The 11,305-nt window shown below is 71.9% G+C and overlaps 2 protein-coding genes across 2 annotated transcripts; one reads left to right on the top strand and one right to left on the bottom strand.

Annotated features, from left to right (window-relative positions):
* Window positions 1–1,718: 1,718 nt before the first annotated feature.
* Window positions 1,719–8,461, bottom strand: LOC113940180 (mitogen-activated protein kinase kinase kinase 11-like). The gene is made up of 11 exons (XM_027631283.1): window positions 7,720–8,461; window positions 6,343–6,909; window positions 5,587–5,767; window positions 5,128–5,276; window positions 4,595–4,764; window positions 3,967–4,198; window positions 3,588–3,701; window positions 3,418–3,484; window positions 3,239–3,315; window positions 2,504–3,169; window positions 1,719–2,241 (listed from the first exon to the last, which is right to left on the bottom strand). The coding sequence occupies exons 1-11, from the start codon at window positions 8,459–8,461 to the stop codon at window positions 2,114–2,116; spliced, it is 3,093 nt and encodes a 1,030-aa protein (XP_027487084.1). The 3' UTR covers window positions 1,719–2,113.
* A 48-nt stretch (window positions 8,462–8,509) lies between these two features.
* LOC113940185 (pecanex-like protein 3) lies at window positions 8,510–10,622 on the top strand. Its single transcript, XM_027631290.1, has 6 exons — window positions 8,510–8,582; window positions 8,614–8,833; window positions 8,928–9,118; window positions 9,559–9,643; window positions 9,729–9,765; window positions 9,853–10,622. The coding sequence occupies exons 2-6, from the start codon at window positions 8,678–8,680 to the stop codon at window positions 10,269–10,271; spliced, it is 888 nt and encodes a 295-aa protein (XP_027487091.1). The 5' UTR covers window positions 8,510–8,582; window positions 8,614–8,677; the 3' UTR covers window positions 10,272–10,622.
* Window positions 10,623–11,305: the final 683 nt, after the last annotated feature.

Here is an 11,305-nt window from a genome sequence, read left to right as displayed (position 1 = left end):
TCCCCCATGTCCCCACCCCTGTCCCGTTGCCACTCACCCACTCTGAAGCCGGACCCGGTCAGGGTGTTGGCTGCGTGCCTGACCCTGTCCCATCCCTGTCCCGGTGTCCCTGTGCCCATGTCCCCACCCCTGCCCCTGTGTCCCTGTCCCAGTGTCCCTGTGCCCACCCCTGTCCCGGTGCCACTCACCCACTCTGAAGCCGGACCCGGTCAGGGTGTCGGCCGCGTGCCCGTTCTCTCCGATCAGGGTCATGTTGGAGCCGGGCTGACACGAGTCCCGGCACAGCCCCTTCAGACACGTCCTCCGGCAGATCAGAGGGGCGAAGACCACCTTGAAGCGCTCGCGGGCCACGGCCGCGCCCCCCCCGCGTCCCCCCAGCGCCGCCAGCGCCGCCAGCGCCACCACCCAGAGCCCCTCCCAGCGCCACATGGCGACCCCCGACCGCGGGACCCCCGGGACCCCCGACCCCGGCCCCGCGAGGGGCGAGAGCTCAGGGCCGGACGCCAGGGACCCCTCGGGGGGGGGTCCCGGACCCTGGGGTCCCTCAGGAGGTTCTCCCGGAGGCCTGGGACCCTTGGGGGGGTCCCAGATGCCTGGGTCCCCTCCTGGGGGGATCCCAGATGTCTGGGGCCCTCTTGGGGCTCTCCTGAACCCCTCTCAAGGGGCTCCCAGACCCCCTCCAAGCCCCGAGGCCGAGGGTCCCCCTCTGGGGGTCTCCCGGGCTCCGGGATCCCCTCGCAGAATGCGGGGTCTCCTCTGGGGGTGTCCCAGAGGCCGGAGCCCCCCCCGCCGGATGCTGGGGTCCCCTCGGGGATGTCCCGGGCTCCAGGGTTCTCTCGCCGGACGTGGGGTCCCGTCTGGGGGTGTCCCGGACACGGGGTCCCCCCGGTCGGGTCGGGGTGGGGGGGTTTCCCGCCGGACTCCCGAGTTCCCGCGGCCGCCCGGGATGGCGCTGGAATGGGGGGGAGGGACGGGGGGGCCCGGGCGGGGGAGGGGGGCGGGGGCCGGGCCCTGGGTCCGCTCCAGGAATTGGGGGGGGGCGGGGGGTGGGGGAGGAGAGGAGCCCGGATGGCCGGGCCGGTTCCAGCGCCGGGCACAGCCGGGGAGACTTGGGGGGGGGGGGGGGTGGGAAGGAGCGATGGGACCCCCGAAACTCCTGGGACTTGTCCCATGGCCAGGAGGAGACTCCCCCTCGGATGCCTGGAGCCTCCCATCATGGGATATGGGGTCCCACCAAACTTCTGGGACCCTCCCAGTGGGGCCCACCGGAACGCCTGGAACCCCCCCCCATGGGGAAAGGGGGACCCCCCCAAACTCCTGGGACCACCCCATGGTGGGTGGATCTCCCCCCAAACACCTGAGTCCCTCCAGGGAGCGATGAGGACCCCCCTCACAAGGCTGGGTCCCCCTCATGGGGAGATGGGCCCCCCCAAATCCCTGGGATTTCCCCCCAAACCCCTGGAACCCCCCCAAACGACCTCGCAGAGGGCGATGGGGAAGATGGACACCCCAAACCCCTGGGACTCCCACAGGGGGAATGGACCCCCCGGAAGAGCTGGGACCCCCGACGACGACGGGGGTTGGGGGGGGGAGAATGAGACACCCCTCCCAAGAATCACTGGTTCACCCCCAAGGGTGGCGGGACCCCCGACCATGAGGGTCCCCCCGCGCTGTTGGGCCCCCGCCGGGCAGGACGAGGCGGCTCAGGCGGTTTTGGGGTCTCGGGAGTTTATTTGGTCACAGTCGTCCCCCCCATCCCCTCCCCCGGACCCCGTCCAGTGTCGGAACCGCCCGGGGGCGGGGCCTCCGCCGGGGGGCGGGGCTTCCTGAATCCCATCAATGGGGGCGGAGCTTCCTGTTTGCCCGAAGAGGGCGTGGTTTTCCTGCCGTGGTGACCCCGCCCCGGAGGGGGCGGAGCTCTTGTAATGCCCTTTACTTTGACCAATGGGGCGCCTGGGCGGGCGGGGCTTCTGGCACCGCCAGCTGTCCATCACGACCCGGCGGGGGCGGAGCCTCGCGGTGGGGTCGGGGCTTGCACCGCCCTCCCGCTCGTCACGGCCGCTCATTGGTCACTGGAGGGCGGTGGGGGCGAGTCCAGGCGCGCCGCGGGCGCTCATTGGTCGGTGAAGGGGTCGCGGGGGCGGGGCCCGGCGGGGGGCGGGGCCCGGCGCGGTCCCGCGGACACGAAGCTCCAGGGGTCGATGCGGGGGCGGAGGGGTGAGGGGCGGGGCCGGGCGGGGCCTGCGGGAAAGGGGGCGGCTTGAGGGGGCCGTGGGACTCCCGCTGCCCCATGGCCCCCCAAAAACAGCCCCACATCCCCCAGAAATGCCCCACGGCACCTCTGAGTGCCCCCAGAGCCCCAGAACTGCCCTATGGGGCCCCTGATCGCCCCCTCCTGCCCCACAGAGCTCCAAAGCTGCTCCACAGCCCCCCGTGGCTGTCCCAACCACCCCAAATCTGCCCCTCAGACCCACCAAGTGCCTGAGCCCCGAGCTCCACTTACCCCACTCGGGTGTCCCGGCACCCGGGCTCAGCTCTCGGGGTCTCCTGGCACCCCGGGGGGATGGCGGCAGCCCCAGCTCAGGGGTCCCAGGTGTCCGGGCACGGCCCAGCTCAGGGGTTCCAGGGATCCGGCCATGACCTGGCTCAGGGGTCCCGGGGGTCCCGGGGTGACACAGCTCAGGGGTCCCAGGGGTCCCAGGGGTCCTGGCTCCCCCTTGCTCAGGGGTCCGGGACCAGTTCAGCTCCAGGGTCTTGGGAGTCCGGGCTCGCCCCTGCTCAGGGGTCCTAGGGGTCCCAGGGGTCCGGACTCCGCTGGGATCTGGGGACCCAGGAATCTGGGCTCGCCCCAGCTCAGGGGTCCTGGGGGTCCCCGGGGTCCGGACTCCACTGGGATCTGGGGACCCGGGGGTCCAGGCACGACCCAGCTCGGGGGTCCCAGGTGAGCTCAGCTCCGGGGACCCCATGGTCCGATCCCGCCAGCGGGGGGAGAGGCGCAGGAGGCCAGGGGAGGGTGGGGGGCTGCGTGGGGGCTCGGGGGGGGCCAGGTCACGGCCCAGCCCCAGGGACGCCAGCAGGGCCGAACCCCTCAGCAGCGCCCGCCGCAGCAGCCGCGGGGTCCCCCCCCGAGACCCCCGGCCCTCCTCAGCTTCAGGGGGCCCGGCCTCACCTGCAGGACACAGTGGGGGTCAGTGTGTGGGGGGATCAGGGATGGGATCCCCGGGACCCCCGGACTCACCATTGGGGGATGCATCCCCCGGGCTCAGCTCATCTGTGTCCAGGTACCAGGTGGTCTCGTCCGGGCGCAGCCGCCGCCTGCGGTGGGGGGGGGGTTGTGCCCAAGTGTCCAAGGGGAGTTCCAGGTGTCTGGAGGGGGGTGGGACCCCCTTGACCCCCCCAAGCTCCCCAGGGACCCACCTGCCATTAGGGGCATTGCTCTTGCCCCCGCGCCCCCGCGGCAGCTCCTCCTCCTCCTCGGGTTCCACTGGGGAGAGAGGGGAGATGTCACCCGGGGGGTGTGTGTGACATCACCAAGAGGTGTGACGTCACCAGAATCACCTCCCACCCCCCCCGACGACATCACTCACGCTGGATGGCACGCAGGCGGGGGAAAGGGGGGGACCCCCCCGGCCCATCCTCAGGGTCATGGCTTCGGGGGTCCCCTCCTGGCGCAGCCTGGACCGTCAGGCGATGCTTGAAGTCTGGAGGGGCACTGGGGTCAGCAGAGCCCTTGAACCCTGCCAAAACCCCCAAGCAAGCCCCAACAACCCCCCAGGCACCCTTCAGGCCCCCATAACTCCCAGGGCCCTAAACTCCCCCCAGAGCCCCTCCAACTCCAACTCCCCCAGCTCAAACAGCCCACTGCCCCTCCGGTCCCCCCAGAGCCTCCCCAGCACCCACAAAGGCCCCAGCTCCCAAAACCCCTGGGCCCCCAAAGCCCCAGCCCCTGTTTTCCCCCCCCCGTACCCTGGGGCATGCCAATGAGGTCTGCGGGCCGCCGCGGCCGCCGGAAGGGGGGTCGTCGTCGCTTGGGGGCTGAGGGCGGCCGGGGAGGCCCCCGGAGCATCAGGCTCAGCTCCCGCTCCAGCACCTCCAGCTCCCGCCGGGCCACGGCAGCCTCGCGCTGCCGCAGCGCCTCAGCCTGGGAGCGTTGGGCCCGGGACGCCCTGGCCACAGCCTCCTCCCGGCTCCGCAGCTCCTGGGGGGCACGGGGGGGCAAAAGATCGTTGGGGGCACATGGGGTCATGGGGGACATGAGGGACACGGGTGGACATGAGGGGACACAGGGGGCCTAGGAACAGTGGGCCCTGGCCACAGCCTCCTCCCAGCTCCTGGGGGGCCATCGGGGTCACAGGAACAAGGGGGTCCCAGGGACAAGGACCAGCCACGAGCAGCACCAGGGCAGGGCCGAGCCCTGCTGCAGAGTTTTGGGGGGTTGCATGGGCGTCCCAGGTGTCCCAGGGGATTTCCAGGTGTTTGCCATGGATCCCTACTGTTCAGGGGCTCCAGGGAGGTCTAGGGGTGTCCCAGGTGTTTGGGATGGCCCCAGGAGTTGGGGGGGTCCCAGGGGTGTCCCAGGTGTTGGGGGTCCCACCTTCTCGCGCGCCCGCAGCTCGTCGAAGAGCCCCTGGATCTCACGGCGCCAGGACTCCTGCAGGGAGTGGAAGGACTCGGGGGGCCCCAGCCCCGCTGGCTCCAGCCCCCCCAGGCGCCGCAGGATTGCCCCGAAGCCCGGCCGCCGGTGGGGGTCCTGCTCCCAGCAGGCTAAGAGGGGAATCGGGATCTGGGGGGGGCTCGTGGGGGACCCCAATATCCCCCAGGGACCCAGGTACCCCCTGGTCCCTCTCCTCTGGAACCCAGGGGTCTGGGCACCCCCAAACCCCTGAGGATCCCAATATCCACAATCCGCCACAATCCCCCACCACCTCTGAGCTGCCTGACCCCTCCCCACAGCCCACCTGAACCCTCCCCGCCCTCCTGCCACCCCCCCATACCTGCCATCACCTGGGCAAAGGGCAGGGGGCAGTTGAGCAGGATGGGGACCCAGCCCCCAGTGTCACCCCATCCCCTGTCCCACCTGGCCCCCCCGAGCCCCTAGGTCTCCCCCAGCACCCGATCCCCCTGTACCTGCCATGAGCTGGGCGAAGGGTGGGGGGCAGGTGGAGGGGATGGGCAAGGTCAGTTTGTTCACAGCCACCCCATAGGCCACCGCCAGGCCGTCGATTCCCCGGTATGGCACCTCCCCCGTCAGCAGCTCCCACAGCAGCACCCCGTAACTGGGGGGGAAAAGGGGGGTCAAACACATGGGGAGCCACTGGGACACCCCCAAACTCATGGGGACCCCCTTGGATCTCCTCACCCTCCCCTTCTTGGACCCAGGTGCCTGGGTGCCCTATAACCCCCCACCCAGACATCCCACAAACTGCTGCTCTAGGAACCCAGGATGTCCAGGTACCCCCAAACCCCCCACCCAGGCACCCAGGGGTCCAGGCACCCCAAACCACAGCCCAGCCCAGAGCTCAGGGGCGGATTCCCACCCTCCTAGATCCCCTAAGTGCCCTCTGGACCCTCCCAGCCCTTTCCCACCTCCAGACATCACTGCCCTTGGAGAAGGTGGATGCCCGGATGACTTCGGGGGCCATCCAGGCGTAGGTTCCGGCCGCGCTCATCTTGGTCGTTCGCTGCCACTCGCGGGCGAGGCCGAAGTCGGTGATTTTCAGCGTCTTCCCGCTCACGTCGTCCCCCACAACCGGCTGTGCCAGCAGCACTGGGGGGGGCAGGGGTCAGGGATCCCACAGGGACCCCCCAGCCTGATACCCCCAACCACCGACCCCCAAAACCAACTGCACCAGCAGCACTGGGGGGGCCAGAAGTCAGGGACGGCCCAACCAGGGACCCCAGCATCTGGAACCTCCTCCATCCTGGGAACCTCTGCCTCTGTGACCTCCCCCACTGGGGACACCCCAAGACCCTCATGTCTCAGATCCCCACCCTGGGGATATCAGCAACCAATGTGCCCCAAATCCGGGGACCCCAGTGCAGGACAACCACCCCAGGGACCTTGGCCTGCGGGACCCCTGACCCTGGGGACCCCAGTGTCAGGGACCCCCGACCCTGGGGACTGAGACCCCACCCTGGGGACCCCAACCTCTGTGACTCCCCACCCTGGGCATCCCAGTAACCGGGACCCTCCACCCTGGGGACCCCAACCTCTGCGACCCCCCACCTTGGGCATCCCAGTAACCGGGACCCCCAACCCTGGGGACCCCACACTGCACCCCACATCCCGTCACCCCATCACCAGGAGCACCCACAGGAGCCCCCCAGCGCCCCCCCGCTCACCATTGCTGGACTTGAGGTCCCGGTGGATGAGGGGCACGGGGGTCCCGGCGTGCAGGTACCGCATCCCCCGGGCCACCTGGCGCGCCCAGTCCAGCAGCACGGCGGGGGGGACCCTGCGCCCCGCCAGCGCCCGCGACAGCGGCCCCCCCGCCGCGAACTCCATGACCAGGCACAGGTGGGGGGGCTCGAGGCACACGGCCCGCAGGGCCACCACGTTGGGGTGTCGCAGCCGCGCGTACAGTCGCGCCTCCCGCCGCAGGCTCGCGGCCCCCGCGGCCCCCGCGTCCCCTCGCGCCGCCTTCACCGCCACCACCTGCCCCCGCCACGTGCCCCGGAACACGCGGCCGAAGCCCCCGGCCCCGATCACCTCCTCCAGCCGCAGCTCCCCGAACGCCGCCCGCTCCGGCTCCCACCCCTCCGGGGGCGACGGGGACCGCGACCCGCCCGGGGAGGGGGGCGAGGGGGAGCGGGATCCCCCCGGGGGCGATGGGGAGCGGGACCCGCCCGGGGATGGAGACGGGGAGCGGGACCCCCCCGGGGAGGGGGGGAAAGGGGAGCGGGACCCCCCTGGGAAGAGGGAGGAGAGGGGAGGTGAGGGAGAGCGGGACTCCCCCGGGGGGGACGGGGAGGGGGATGCCTGGCCCCACTCCATGGGGTGCTCCCCCCCCGCCCCGGCCCCCACTGATGGCGCTGGGGGGGCCCGGGGGTCCTACAGGGGGCTGGGGGGTCCTACAGGTGTTTGAGGGACCCTACGGGTTCCTTGGGGAGTCCTAGAGGTGTCTGGGGGGTCCTATGTGTTTGTGGGGGTCCTGTGGGTACCCAGGGGGTCTATGGGTGCCCAGGGGACCCCATGGGGCCCCTTTAGCTCCTGGGGGTCACTCGGGTCACCGGGGCCCTACAGGTGCTGCCTGTAAGATCTGACAGTTCTGGGGGTCCCACTGGGGCACCAGGGGGGCTATGGGGGTCTGGGGGGGTCCTGTAGGTGTCTGAGGAGGGCTATGGGTCCCTGGGGGTCCCAGAAGGTCCCCACACCTTCTTTCAGTTCCTATGGTCCCTTATAGCTCCTATAGGTCCCTTATTGGTTCCTGGGGGATCCCTGTAGCTTCCAGGGGTCCCTGTGGGCACCTGTAGGATCCTGGGGGTCCCTAAGGGTGCCCGGTGGTCCCAGTGGCTCCTGGGGATGCCTGTGGTCCCTGCTGCTTCTGTGGGTCCCTGTGGCTCCTGGGGATCCCTGGGGATTCTTGGAGTCTCTATAGGTCCCTGGGGATCCCTGTGATCCCTGTTGCTCCTCTGGGTCCCTACAGGTCCCCGGGGGTCCCTACACCTCCCCTCGGTCGCCACAAGCCCCTGCCGGCCCCAGGGTCCCTCCGCCCCCACCCCGGTCCCCTTCACCCCCCTGCCCGGTCCCCTCCGCCCCGTCCCGTCCCCCGGGGCCCCCCCGCGCCCCGTCCCGTCCCCGCCTGGTCCCGCCGGAGCTCCCGCGGCCCGGAGGGGGGAGGAAGCGGCGTCCGGCGGCGTCCCCGGGGGGGGGGGCAGGGGGCGGCCCGGCCGGTCTGGGCTCCCGGGGGTCCGGCGGTTCCCCGCGCTGGCTGAGGCGGCCCCGGGAAGGCGGAGCCGGGACATTGTCACCGGGACAAAGGAAAAGGAACCAGCGCCGGACGGGGCGGGCCAGGGGCACCGGACGCCGCGGGGGGGGGGAGGGGGACCGGACGAGGGGCCGGCGGGGGGAGGGGCGCAACCCTGACCCCGGGACCCCCTGGGACCCCCCGGGACTCCCCGGGACCTCCCGGGACCCCCGGACCGGGCGGGGGGGGGCGCTGCGGCCCCCCGCGGCAACCGGGGGCCGGGGCCGGGGGGCCCGGGGGGGCGGGGGGGGGGGGCGGGACCCAGGCCCTGGGGGGCCCCGGGGGGTCCCGGGGGGTCCCGTGTCTGTGTGTCCCCCACGGCGCGGGGACCCCCCGGGACCGGAGTCGGTGCTGCCACTGGGGGGCGCCCTCACCGCCCCGGCCCGCGGGGGGACAACGGGGCTTGGCCCCGCCCACCGCTCAACGGCCCCGCCCTCCCCGGGCGCTAGGGGGGCGTGTTCGTCGGTGCGCACGCGCGTGACAGTTCCCGCCATGAGGGCGGGAGGGGGCGTGTCCTCCCCTTTTGCCCGTCGCGCCGGGATTCCCTCTACGTGACGTCACTTGCGCGAGCCGGCGGCGCCGGGGCGCACCCGGAAGCGGCGCCGGGCCTGGGGGGTCCCAGGGGGTCCCAGGGGGTCCCAGGGGGTCCCAGGGGGTCCCAGGGGGTCCCGGGGACCTCTGGCGATCCCCTGGGAGGCCCCGGGGCCACCATGGCGGGGGCGGCGGCGTTGCAGGTGCTCCGCCAGGGCGTTTGGGCCTCGCTGACCGGCGGCTGCTTCCTGGACCCGCAGCTCGGCGCCTTCGCCAACTGCGTCCGGCTCTACGTGTGGCTGTTCCTGCTCGGGCTGCCCCTTGGGCTCTATTCGGTGGGGGGAAGGGGCCAGGAAGGGGCTTTGAGGACCCTCGGGCTCCGTTGGGGGTCAGGTGTTGTCCCCGGGGACCTGACCCCTCCGTTTGCAGGCGCTGCCGCCCACCCCCGCCGTGGCCGCTCTGTACTGCGGGGTCGTGGCCGCGTTTTTCGGGGCCGTCAAGGCCGTGACGTTCCGGCTCCACGCGCAGCTCGACCGGGGGGGCTTACAGGGGGACCCCGAGGGGGGGGCGGCCGCTCTGCTGCCCCCCCCCAGCCCTGAGGAGGGGGACGGGCCCCCCGGGTGAGTTTGGGGGAGCTCAAGGGGATCGGGGGGGCAGGGGAGCTGTGTGGCCCCTCTTGGAGGGCAGTGACATGTCCTGGGGGGGCCCGGGAAGGGGGATTCCCCCCACCCCCCCGAGGTGCATTCGGGGTGTGACAGAAGTGTGTGAGGGTGGGAGACAGCTCCGGGGGGGCTGTAAGAGCTGGGGGGGGGGGGCTATGACCACTTCTGGGGTGCTGGGGGGGCAGTGATGGATTTGGGGGAAGGCTGGGAGGGGGGGACGTGGAGGGTCCCCAGGGGCTGGGGGTGGAGCTCCTGGGGGCCGTGGGAGGGGTCTCAGGGTCACCTGCGGCATATTTTGGGGTCGGGGGGCCACCCTGTATGTCTGTGGTACCCTGGGAGGGCTGGGCAGGATGGGGAGTTGGGGTCCTCTCGTACCCCCCTTCACTTCTACCCCCCAGGCTCCCTGGGGGGGGTCTGGAGCTCTCGGTGCTCCGGTGGCCACATGCGACCCCCCCTGAACTCTGTGGCTTCAACCAGCTCTCGGTGAGTGGGGGGGTACGGGGACACCCCCTGGACTCGGGGCCCCCCTGTGCCCCCCACAACACCCCGTGCGTGTGTACCCTCCCAGGAGCTGCTGCCGCACCTGGACACGGACAGGATGGGTGGTGAGCAGCCTCAGGACCCCCCGGGCCTCAGGCCCTCCCCGGGATGTGTCCCCCCCACACTAAATCCCCCCCGTGCCCCCCCCCCAGAGCTCTGGAGCGGCACCAGTGGCATCATCACCGCCGCCGACCGGGAGCATCTGTGCCGCGGCCCCCCCACAGCGGGGGGGCACCCCGGGGGGGGGACACGACTGGGGGAGGCACAGGGGCTGAGGGAGGGGAGCTGCGGGGGGGCCGGGGGTGATACCGGAGTCCCGCTGACCCTCGGACTGCCCTCGGCCCCAGAGAGCCCTCTGGCAGCCAGTGTAGAGGGGGAGGTCCCGCCTGGCAGCCCCCCCCCAACACCCTCCCAGGGTAGGGGTCCCAGCAGCCCGTGCATGGCCCTGAGCCCCCCCCAGCCCCCTGAGACCCCCTCAGCCACCAGCGGCTCCCCTCGGGGGGTGAGAGGGGGCCCTGAGGGCGATGGGCCAGGGGAGACCCCCTCGGGAGGAGAGTGGAGGTTGGGCTGACCCCAGAGCAGGGAGGTCTGGGGGGGAGCAGTGCTATAACTGGGATGTCTGGGGGGGCACTGGGGGGTGCTCCCCTACAGTGGAAAACTTGGGGGTCCTGCCCCATAACTAAGGGGCTCCAGAGGGCTGGGGAGGGCTTGTCCTGGCCATAACAGGGGGGGCTAGGGGGGTTAAACAGCCTCATGGTGAGATTTGGAGGCACCTGATCTCTGACAGGGGCTCTGGGACATTTCAGGGGGGGATCCTGGGGAAGGCTGGACTCTTTCTCTCGTTTTTGATGGTTCTCAGTGGGGTTTTGTTGGTTTAGGGGGGTTTGGGGTTGGTACAAATAAATTAATAAATAAAACCTGATAACGGTTCAAAAAGTCGTTTTTGTCGTTTTCCCGCCGCACTGGGGGGGGAGGGGGGGGGCATCGCCTGGGGGGCACCGGATGCCTGGGCTGCCCACATGGGGAGGGGGAGCAGGGATGGGTTGGGGGGTCAGGGGGGTGCCCTGGGCTGCCGGAGCCCCCCCGCCCCCCCCGGGCTCACCGTGGCGGGAGGAAGCGGCGGAGGGGAAGGGCGGGGGCACGGCCGCCCGTGGCCCCTCGAGCCGCTGCAGCCCGTGAAAGCGGGGGGTCCGGCCTGCCTGGCACCCCCCCGACACCTGGGACCCCCAGCAGCGTGGGACCCCCTCTGGAGGGTGACGGGGACACAAGGGGCCAGAGGTAGGAATGAGCCGGGGAGTGGGGGGGCTCGCACGAGGGTTTGGCACGGGGGGGCTGTTGGACAGTGCATCCCCCACCCCCGTGTGAGCCCCCAACCCCCCGTGAACCTCCCTGCGACCCACGACTGACCCCCGTGGGACACCTTTGCCCGGGGCCGCGATTTCCGTCCCCCCCGCGCCTCTGGGGAACATACGACGGGGGGGGGGGCGGCCGTGGGGTCCCGAGAGGGTCCCAGGAGGGGTGGGGACACCCGGGTGGCCCCCCCGGGACACCTGAGTCCCTGTCCGGCCCTGAGCCACCTGCACCTGGCGCGGGGGGGGGAGTCAC

This window comes from Corapipo altera, unplaced genomic scaffold, assembly GCF_003945725.1.
Source record: "Corapipo altera isolate COAL_440 unplaced genomic scaffold, ASM394572v1 62262, whole genome shotgun sequence".
Classification (NCBI taxonomy): Eukaryota; Metazoa; Chordata; class Aves; order Passeriformes; family Pipridae; genus Corapipo; species Corapipo altera.
Note: the sequence above shows the minus strand (reverse complement) of the source record. Positions and strands in the feature narration are given on the sequence as shown.